This window comes from Chelonoidis abingdonii, chromosome 1, assembly GCF_003597395.2.
Source record: "Chelonoidis abingdonii isolate Lonesome George chromosome 1, CheloAbing_2.0, whole genome shotgun sequence".
In the NCBI taxonomy this organism is placed as follows: domain Eukaryota; kingdom Metazoa; phylum Chordata; order Testudines; family Testudinidae; genus Chelonoidis; species Chelonoidis abingdonii.
Genome location: NC_133769.1, coordinates 274,874,586 through 274,885,785, shown reverse-complemented (window position 1 = coordinate 274,885,785; position 11,200 = coordinate 274,874,586). Strand labels below are relative to the sequence as shown.

General features: G+C 40.3%; 1 protein-coding gene across 1 annotated transcript in view; it reads left to right on the top strand.

Moving 5' to 3' along the window:
- CLDN10 (claudin 10) overlaps window positions 1-11,200 on the top strand; it is a 34,660-nt gene that overhangs the window by 11,201 nt on the left and 12,259 nt on the right. The window contains exons 2-3 of the mRNA XM_032785009.2: window positions 2,356-2,517; window positions 2,687-2,768. Of these exons, the coding sequence (XP_032640900.1) occupies window positions 2,356-2,517; window positions 2,687-2,768 (244 nt within the window). The remainder of the gene's footprint in view (window positions 1-2,355; window positions 2,518-2,686; window positions 2,769-11,200) is intronic.

Sequence of the window (11,200 nt, the reverse complement as noted above, 5' to 3'; positions counted from 1 at the left end):
CTTTTTTTTTAATTGCCTTAAAACTACATTATTAAGATTGGAAAGTCGAGCACTCAAAAGATAGGAAATAGCAGAAGTAAAGTTGTCTACGCAACCTCAACTTGGCCCCTTTGTGCGTATGCATTACGAGGTATGATTACCTGACCTTTAATGGCATTTTCACATACTATTTTTTCTACTCTTATTCTGGGGTTGAATCGTAGCATATTGAAAGAGGCTGTTGTCTCGAGAACCCCACCTCATTTATTTCAGAAGTTGGAAAGTCTGTAGCGAGTTAGTCAGTGGACTTCAGAAAGGAAAAGGATGATGTCATAGTCAAGTAGGGTTGCCAATTTTGGTTGGATGTATTCCTAGAGGTTTTCTCAGATGACATAATCTTTAATTAAAGATTAATCTTTAATTTCTGGAGACTCCAGGACAATCCTGGAGGGTTGTCAACCCTATCAAGGCAGTTGCATGCTATTCTAGAGAATTGGATTCTATCTCTGATTGTCATACAGTTCCTATGCAATGCTAAGTAAGTCTTTTAACCCAAATTTTTCACAGGTGGTCACTAACTGTGTGTTCTTTATTTTCTTGGTGCCCAACATGAGTCTCTAGGGTCTGATTAGCAGAAGGGCTAAGGACTCACAGATGCAACTGAAGTCAATGGGAGTTATGTTTTGAACGTACTGAGTGCTATATAAATGCTATGTACTCTGAAAAATCAGGGCCTACGTGTCTCAAATTTGGCACCAAATATTAGAGGATATTTTTATTATTAATCTCACTGTGCCTCAGTTCCCCAGCTGTAAAATGGATTAATAACATCCCCCCATCTCACAGCAATGTTGTGCAAGTAAATCCATTGTTTGTGAAGAGCTCTGATACTATAGTGATGATCACCATAGAAAACCCTATGAAGGAAATTAATAATTCTGTTTTCAGAGAAGGATTTGAAAAGTGTACAGTAAATAAGGTCAGGAGCAACACACTGAACAATGAGGACAAAATAAAGTATTTAATAGTTGTTCATTAAATGAGCATTGTCTCTCCTGTGCACCAAAGAAGCCAGGGTCTTGTGAAAAAAATATGTGCTAACATAATTAAAGACTGTGTCATAATGCATACAAACAAGAAAGCCCAATTAAGGTTTCCCCGGCAACTTAATTTCTGCCATTTCCTAACTTTTGAGTGTATGACTTTGCAATCTTACTAATGTTCTTTTAATATAGCTTTTTCATGTGTAATATACATAAATAGTTCATAGATAAAATGCCATTAGCTGATGTTCAAGAATACATAGGATAGTTCCTGAGTTCTGTAGGATCAATAAAACTTGGTGTACACTGCAAATGGCTTTGTATGTATTACTTTTTACACGGAGCTCTAATCAATATTTTAAAATATTTTGATGAATGCATGCTCCATTAATTATGTACTTTTACACAGGTTTCCAGTTTATTTGGTATCTATCATTAAGTAATCTATTAAGGCTGTGAGGGAATGGGTAAAGTATAGCATGTTTGAATATTAATACAACCAGAAATGTTTCTCACACGCACACCCCACCCCCTTGGTATCAAGATGAAATTAATAAATAAAACTAATGCAAGTATATATTCATTTTAAGTGAAAGCCATAATATGTTATAAGGAATAATCTCTTAGGGTGATTATTTAATTACACAATATTGCATTGCCCCACCCATAACCACAGTACTGTTTATCACAATATTTCAACTATAATTAGAGTGACCAGATGTCCCATTTTTATAGGGACAGTCCTGTTTGTTGGTAGAAAGTAGTACTCAGTTTATCCTGTTTAAAGGCATTATCTTTCTGAGGTACTGGATGTCCTCAAGTGCCACTGAAGAAAGGCCCTCATTCAGCAAGGTACTTAAGCATATGCCTAACTTAAAGCATACAAGTAGTTCCACTGAAATCAATACTCATGTGCATAAAGTTAGGCTCATACTTCAATATTTCACTAAATCAGGGTCTTTGGTCCAGCTTCTCACCGGTAGCTAGGCTCCTAATTTCCAATGAAATCAGTAGAAGTTAGGAACCTAAATACCTTTGTGGATTTGGGCCTTAGTGCCTGATCCAAAGTCCATTGCACTCAATGGGAGTATTTCCTTTAATTTCAACGGGATTGGGATCAAACTTTAATTAAGATGAAGGGATTGATCATCTTGCAGGTGGTATGTAGTACCCTGTATGGCCATGCTCAAATATGAGATTAAATCACAAGAAAAGCCATAATTCTGCTTGCAGATATTCCTGTGCAACCATGGGCAGAGTCAACCAAAGGGACTACAATAAAAACCATTATTTAATGCTATTCTAATATCAGAATTACACATTGTGATTACAGGTTATATCCAAGCCTGCAGAGGACTCATGATTGCTGCTGTCAGTCTTGGATTCTTTGGCTCCATATTTGCACTGGTTGGGATGAAGTGTACGAAAGTTGGAGGTTCAGATCAGACTAAAGCTAAAGTCGCTTGTTTAGCTGGGATGATTTTCATACTTTCTGGTAAATATGCAATTCTTACTTTAAATATATATTTGAAATCACATAAGACCTCATCCTACTCCCACAGAAATCAGTGGCACAACTCCCAATGGCTTCACTGGCAGTAGGATCAGGCCCATAATTATTATACTGTTTCCACTGAATGATTTATTCATCTGGTGTATTTTAGGGTTGTGCTCTATGACTGGTTGCTCCCTGTATGCGAACAGAATTACATCTGAATTCTTTAATCCTACTTTTATTGCACAAAAGTAAGTACTTTTTTATGCCCATGAATTTTTCAAACAAATTAGGCCTTAGACTGTTTATGACACATACCAAAGTATGTTTGTAAAGAAAGTAGATGTTCCCAGCCCCAGACACAGGAGAAATGTTGGGTCTGTAACTTTCTTTCCTCTTATTACTCAAATCAAAAATATGAAATTGTACATAGTAAACTTATTGGTGAATTTAATGAACTAACAAAAACAAATTACTTATATCAAGTCTTCCCATATCACTAGTAAAGCAACCATATTTCTCTGTCTAAAGGCATAGTCAGATGCAGAGGAGTGATTCAATTTAGCTGAGCTGATTCTTATGTTTATATTTGTCACTAATCCAGAAGAAAAATTTCAGAAGATTTATCAGAAGATAGAGATATCCATTGGACAAATAATTCAATATTCATCAACAGATGAAACAGAAATGCTTTCTTATGAACATTCCATAGAAAGTATGATTTTCACAAAGGGATAAAACCTTACCTTAAATTCTAAATCATCTTGCAAATATTTTCTAAAAGTATTCTTCAGGGAAAATGTTTTCAATCATGAGTGCCTAAAATTTGGCTTATAAATCCTTATTTAAGCCATGATCCTATAATGACTAACTTATATATTTAATAGGACTGTTGATTAATCACAGTTAACTCACGCGATTAACTAAAAAATATTAATCGTGAATAAAAAAATGAATTGCAACTAATTGCAGTATTAATTGCACTGTTAAAAACAGAATGCCAATTGAAATGTATTAAATACTTTGGATGTTTTCTACATTTTCATCTATATTTCATTCTGGGTTGTAATTGAAATCAAAGTGTATAGTATTTTTTATTACAAATATTTGCACTGTAAAAATGATAAACAAAAGAAATAGTATTTTTCAATTCACCGCCTACAAGTACTGTAGTGCAATCTCTTTGTCATGGAAGTGCAACTTACAAGTGTAGATTTTTTTTGTTACATAACTACATTAAAAAAACAAAACAATGTAAAACTCCAGAGCCTACAAGTCCAGTCAATCCTACTACTTGTTCAGCCAATCGCTAAGATAAACAAGTTTGTTTACATTTACAGCAGTTAATGCTGCCCTCTTCTTACATATAATGTCATCAGAAAGTAAGAACAGGTGTTTGAATGGCACTTTTGTAGCTGGCGTTGCAAGATATTTGTGTGTCAGATATGCTAAACATTTGTATGTCTCATCATGCTTCGGCCACCATTCCAGAGGACATGCTTCTATGCTGGTAATGCTCATTCAAAAATAATATGTTAATTACATTTGTGACTGAACTCCTTGGGGGAGAATTGTATGTCTCCTATTCTGTTTTACCTGCTTTCTGCCATATATTTCATGTTATAGCAGTCTCGGATGATTACCCAGGACATGTTGTTCGTTTTAAGAACACTTTCACTGCAGATCTGACAAAACACAAAGAAGATATCAATGTGAGATTTCTAAAGATAGCTACAGCACTCAATCCAAGGTTGAAGAATCTGACGTGCCTTCCAAAACCTGAGAGGGACAAGGTGTGGAGCATGCTTTCAGAAGTCTTAGAAGAGCAACACTCCGATGCGGAAACTACAGAACCCAAACCACCAAAAAAGAAAATCAACCTTCTGCTCGTGGCATCAGACTCAGATAATGAAAATGAACATGCGTCGATCTGCACTGCTTTGTATTGTTATCGAGCAGAATCTGTCATCAGCATGTCCCATGGAATGGTGGTTGAAGCATGAAGGGACATATGAATCTTTAGCACATCTGGCACATAAATATCTTGTGACACCAGCTACAACAGTGCCATGAGGATGCCTGTTCTCACTTTCAAATGACATTGTAAATAAGAAGCAGGCAGCATTAGCTCCTGCAAATGTAAACAAACTTGTCTGAGTGATTGGCTGAACAAGAAGTAGGACTGAATCGACTTGCAGACTCTCAAATTTTACATTGTTTTATTTTTGAATGCAGTTGTTTTTGTACATAATTCTATGTTTGTAAGTTTAACTTTCATGATAAAGAGATTGTATTACAGTACTTTTATTAGGTGAATTGAAAAATACTATTTCTTTTTTTTTTACCGTGCAAATAATTGTAATAAAAATAAATACAGGGAGCACTGTACAGTTTGTATTCTGTGTTGTAACTGAAATCAATGTATTTGAAAATGTAGAAAACATCCAAACATATTTAAATAAATGGTATTCTATTATTTAACAGTGTGATTAATTGCACAATTAATCAATATTAATTTTTTAATCATGTGATTGAGATTAATTTTTTTAATTGTTTGACAGCCCTAATATTTAATTTTAAAACAATGGGACTATTTGTGGTCTTAAAGTTACACAAGTGTGTTTTTGTAGGACTGGGACATTAGGCACCTAAATATAAGTGATCTGATTGTCAGAAGTGATCTAAAAATTCCCATTTAAGACAATCGGCACTGCATGTGCTCAGGACCTTTGAAAATCTGGAAATTTATATTTAGATATCTAGGTATGGATTAAGCGGTCAAATTTTAGACACTCAGATTTGAAAATGTTGACCTTAAATTATATCTTATAGATTTTTCATAATTTTTATTTTCCTTAGTAATTTAACTTTATACTTAAAAACAAGAATTTAAAAAAACCTCTGTAGTGTTTCCAGTTTAGTTCCATGAGCAGTCACTGATTTTTCAAGCAATTCAACAGAAATCTTCCTAGTTTCCAGCCTAAATTCCATTTCACAACAAGAATGCTGAACATTCTCTGTCTTCTTGGCAAATAGCTCTTCCTTATTTTAACTAACTTACTTAAGATCTTTAATGAGATCTGTGTCAGTGCTAGGATTTCCACTCATTGTTCTTTTTTTTCCTTGATGAATATTGGTATTTTTAAATTTCTGCCACAAGCTCCGCCTATCTCACTCATTGATACCCTCATCCAAAAACTGCTGAAATCAATGGGAGTCTATGCCACTGGCAGTGCGATGGAGTGCTGGCTGGATAGCCCTGTGGCAATTATCCATCAGGTTCACACTTACTAATGTGACAAAGTTCCTCCTCCACCTTGGTGGGTCCTGCGCTTATTGGTGGATTTGTTCACCTCAGTGATCTTCCCTTCTTGTGGAATCCACAGTCTGAGTCAGCTCCTCCTGTGTCTGATCAGGAGTTGGGAGGTTTGGGGGGAACCCAGGCCCGCCCTCTACTCCGGGTTCCAGCCCAGGGCCCTGTGGATCGCAGCTGTCTATAGTGCCTCCTGTAACAGCTGCATGACAGCTACAACTCCCTGGGCTACTTCCCCATGGCCTCCTCCAAACACCTTCTTTATCCTCACCACAGGACCTTCCTCCTGGTGTCTGATAACGCTTGTCCTCCTCAATCCTCCAGCAGTACACTCTCTCACTCTCAGCTCCTTGCCTTCTTGCTCCCAGCTCCTCACACACGCTCCTTCTCCTCTGGCTCCTCCCTGCCTGACTGGAGTGAGCTCCTTTTTAAACCCAGGTGCCCTGATTAGCCTGCCTTGATTGGCTGCAGGTGTTCTAATTAAAGTAGCTATCTCTACTGCCTTCTAGAAAGATCTTAATTGGCTCCAGGTGCCTTGATTAACCTGGAGCAACTGCCATTTGGTTACCAGGGTACTAGGGATTTGTTTAGCCTGGGGCTAACATACCTGTTTCTCAGTACTTTAGTGTAGCCATCTGGCCTTGCCCCATCACACTAAGCAGAAACATCCTCCTTATTGCCAGAATTCCCATAAAAGGATGTTGCAAAGGCAATCCTGATAAGTCAACAGGAACTGCCTGTGCAGGTGTTTTCTTCTAGAGGCAGGCAGATTTTCTTGTGGGAAGTATACACTGCATATTTGCACCTGCCAGAACCATTGTCACCCTTGTATGCAGCAGGAAGTTTTAAGGGTGATGGCATCCTGTCAAAGTTTTGGATGAGCTATATGAGCCAGATAAATTAGATGTCACATAATGACACGGAGACTGTATTCAGCTCCAAATCAACGAGATGCGGGTGCCAACTTCTGCCCCCAAACTGCTGCACCATATTTCATTGGAGCAAATATCAGCTTCAGGACTGAGGTTCATCGAACATTTGCCTCTCTTTTCCAGGAGGTTGCTGCTAGCTTCTGGATCAAGGCAGTGCAGTGAGCAATCTTTTTCTTTATATGTTCTAGATGAGGCCATTATGTTAGGCTGTGGTCCAGTTTGACTTCTTAGTAAGTGACAGCTGTCTGGCAAGGGAGTGGATGATCCTCAGCATAGACTGTAAGGGGTTGATTGACCAGGTGATTGTTCAGATGGAAGGTCGTGGCCATCATCTTAGACTTACTTAGTATAAATCTCCACTGACAAAGGTAAGTAGCCATGTCCTGGCTTTGACATCATGTAGGTCATTACACACATGAGCAAGACTGATCTCATCTGCATAAACATACTTATTGGCCTTAGTTGTTGGTAGGTCATTATGATATATGTTAAAAAAGGGAGGAGCTAGAATTGATCCTTGCAGCAATCCATTACAAAGATGCCTGGGCTGGCTGACTTTGTCTCCAGTTTGAAAGATGAAGTTAAGATTCATGACGACTTTCATGATGAACCACACCAGGGGCCTCCAAGGAATAGTCGGCAGCAATATGGCAGTCAGCCACATGCCAGACAGTGTCATATGCAGCTGACAAGTACACCAGAACACCAACCTACTCGTTCTTCTCAAAGGCATCATCAATGTCTTGTGTTAGGCAAATGACTTGATGTTGGGCCAACCTGAAGAAAGGGCAGTTGTGGTTTGATAACTTTGCTGATGCACATCAGACTCAATCTATCCATAAACTTGTATGTAACACAAAGGAGAGAGCTGGGTTGACAGCCCTTAGGATCTTCCAATAGTTTTTCTGGTTTCACAATGGCTACAATCTTTGCCTGCACCAGATTTTTGGGACTCAGTTGTCCTGGAAACATCGATTTGAGTAACTGAAGCAGACAGCTTTTCTCTTTTGGGCCTTGGTGAATGTTATCCAGACCTGGCTCCTGTTCTCATAAGCTTCATGGTCAGGTACAGCTCTTTGTCTGAAAAGGGAGCTATCAAGTTTGAACATGTACTAGGAGCCTACCACCTCTCTGTGACCTCAGTTTTGACCACATGACTGAATGACTTATCCTAGTTCTATGTACAGCCACTAGCTAGGAAGCAACAGTGTTTTCAGTGACTAGAAACTCCTTTTTTGCCAAGGCTGGAATCTCCAGATATACTGCCAGGCTTGCTGACTAGGATGAGTAAAGACCATCTTTGTGACTGTTTCTCTTCATTAAGCACGCCTGATTTGATCCAGCAATTGAATGAGTTCCTCTCTCTTATTAATGGCCTCCTGTTCATAACCAGCAGATGTGAATTCTTGTTTCCTCTTACAACCACCCAGGAAAATCCTGTTGGCAGTAGCCTCTAAGGACTGATATCCTAATTCATGGAAAGTTTGGTAGGAATCATTTATGTTGCCTGGACATACCTGTCAAGATTACTAACAGTCCTCTCTAGTTCTACTTGAAAGACCTACCACCAAGCTTTCCAAAAATGACACTGGGCCTTCTATAGACTGTTCGTTGTTGGTATCCACTAGCCCATGTGGTCAAAGACAGCTGAGGCTAAAACTTTGAAAAAGCTTGAAGCACGTTTTGCTTCCTGACCACTGGCTGCACTTGCCTGGAAGATGAAAAGGCCATGTTAAGTGAAGAGTCAGCGCCCAAATCATCACATGCAAAGGGGAAGGCAGAGGGATACCAGAATAAAGCCAGTAGGAACAGTTCAAGCAATGAACTTGTTTTGGTGTATGTGTAGTGTGTCAGTTGAATGCCCTCTCTCCCTCTGCAACATGTTTTGGTATTCTTTCTTTAAAAATTCTTTCCTGTGTATATACTTGCATACCTGGGCCTCAGTAATTATTATTCTGCTGTTACAGGATGGCTGTGTGCCTTCCTACTCTTCATTCCAGTGCCTAAAGTTTATCCCATCAACATCTATTGTATCATGCTTATCTGTCTCCTAATAGACAGCTTTCAACCTATCAAGTTTTTGTTTGGTATTTATTGCTGTCCTAGTATTTTTCTCCCTTTAAAGTGGTTTTGTTTTTTATTCACCATCTGAGCATGATGCACACCCTTAACCGTTTAAAATATATTTATCTGAATTTACTTGGCATACAAGCTTTTTCCATTTCTCTTTAATCGTGTGTTGATTACAGGACTGGAAAGGTTTAGTGATGTTGGATCACACTCTGAGGCTGTAAGAACGTGCAGGGGTGGAACCTAGGACCATAAAGACTCTGGGCTGCTGACATCTCTGCAGCACTAGTGGAGGCTTAGGCTTGGCTTCCACAGGAGGACCCTGTGAGGTTGAGATCAGCAGGATGTACTGCTCACCATGACCTGAGTGGTGATTCTGCAGAGCCCACTGATTAACCTGTGCCAATACTTAAACTGGGAAGCCATGAAGGGAGCTGTCTGAGCAATAGCACAGATTACCTATCTGTCTCTGCCCCAGACCCTGTTTGTGATTAGACCCTAGACTCCAGCTTGTCCTTGACTTCACTCTCTGATTGCTTTCTTTGACCTAGTGCCTGACCCCAAGTTCCTGGTAAACTGACCCTGCCTGCCCCCTCATGCCTGCTCTGACCATTAGATCTGACTGCCCATGTCCTGATTGTGTCAGATGCCTTGCTGATGTAAGCTGGGCCTGAATGAGCTTTCTCCTGATATCTAGTGATGAACTGGGGGAAAAGGGGCTTCAGGAGCAGACCACGTTTACATAGGCACACCTATTCTGCCTAGGTTCTCTGTATGATAGAGCTGCTTTGCCAAAATTATGACTTTTGGCTGGTGTTGAGTTATAAATCACTTAAGTATTGGGGGTGGGTGGGTAATGAAATTTTGTTATCCTTATGGTATGAGTAAAGGTCAGCAGAACTGTACTGAGCCTGTCCTGATTGAGGGGGGTCACCCTAAACTGAACCTCACTTGCTTCCCAGTGAAGGGGAGAAATGGCAGGGCTAGTTCCTATCTGGTACTGTGGTCTCTGCCTAAGGAGTCCTAGACATCATTTGACCCTCTTCTCTACACTGTTTAATGACACAGTTTCTTAGGCCTGGTCTACACTGGGGGGGAATCGATCTAAGATATGCAACTTCAGCTACGAGAACAGCGTAGCTGAAGTCGACGCATCTTAGATCAAATTAAAATTACTTACTTCGCATCCTCGCGGCGCTGGATTGATGGCTGCCGCTCCCCGTCAACTTTACTTCCACCTTTCTCACTGCTGGAGTTCACCAGTCGATGGGAGAGCGATCGGGGATCGATTTATCGTGTCTACACTACACATGATAAATCGATCCCCGATAGATCGATTGCTACCTGCTGATCCGACGGGTAGTGTAGACGTACCCTTAGATTCAGTTGAGAGTCCTTGTTTTGTTCACAGATCACTAGAACTGCAGTCACTCATAACCAGGTGCTGAGCCTTACATCAGGTGTAGGACAGTGTCGCAGTGAAAGAGACTATACAACCTACACCAGTAGTGAGGTTCCCCAGTGGCAGTGAGGTTTCTGCCAGCTGAAATCACTGATAGCTTGGTGAAGAACCTCAGAAAGTGATGCTGCAGCAGAGAGACGCCAGTAGCAAAGGGAGGCGGATGCAGCAGCAGCCAGTGGCAGCAGAGTGAATCCTGGTGGTGGCAGCGTAAACAGCGGCAGCAGCGGCAGAGTGAACGGAAGGAACTATGAGCCAGTTGTGGCAGTGCAGTAGCTGAGGTGTTGCTCGACACATCCAACCCCGGGGTGGGAGGTGAATGGGCCTCTGAACTCTGGGTCCTCAGTGACCACGGACAGCAACTGTGAATGGGTGTAGTAGGGGGCGGGGGGAGTGGTGTGTTAAAGGAAAACTTGTTGGACAGACTTTCATGCCACAAGGTGAGAAACTGAGGCAAAGGACACTGCCCAGTGTACTCTGGGGTGGGTGTTTGCTCTTGGTCATATGCTTGGAAATTCTGGTTGTGGTGTTTTCCCAAGTTAATGCTAGCTTCATTTTCCCTTTTTATTAAAAGGTGGTTTTGGTTTGGATTTGGTTGAGTTGTTTTTTTTTGCTATACATAGACTCAGTGCTTGTGAGAGGGGAAGTATTACCTGCTGGAGGTGTCCGGGTTAGTGTTTAATTTTCCCAGATTATTGGGTGGGGGCTTGAGCTGGTTTTCTTTTCTATAGTTAAGAGGAACCCCTAGATATTGAACCCAGCCCTTGTTGCTGCTGACGCCACCTGGTTACACTGCTGACTCGTGGAAAATTGGCAATGCACCTCAGTTTAGACAGCATTTTCTATATTTCACTTCCATTCCTTTTTGATATTAGGGCTATTGCACACAACCAGGAAAAAATAGTTACT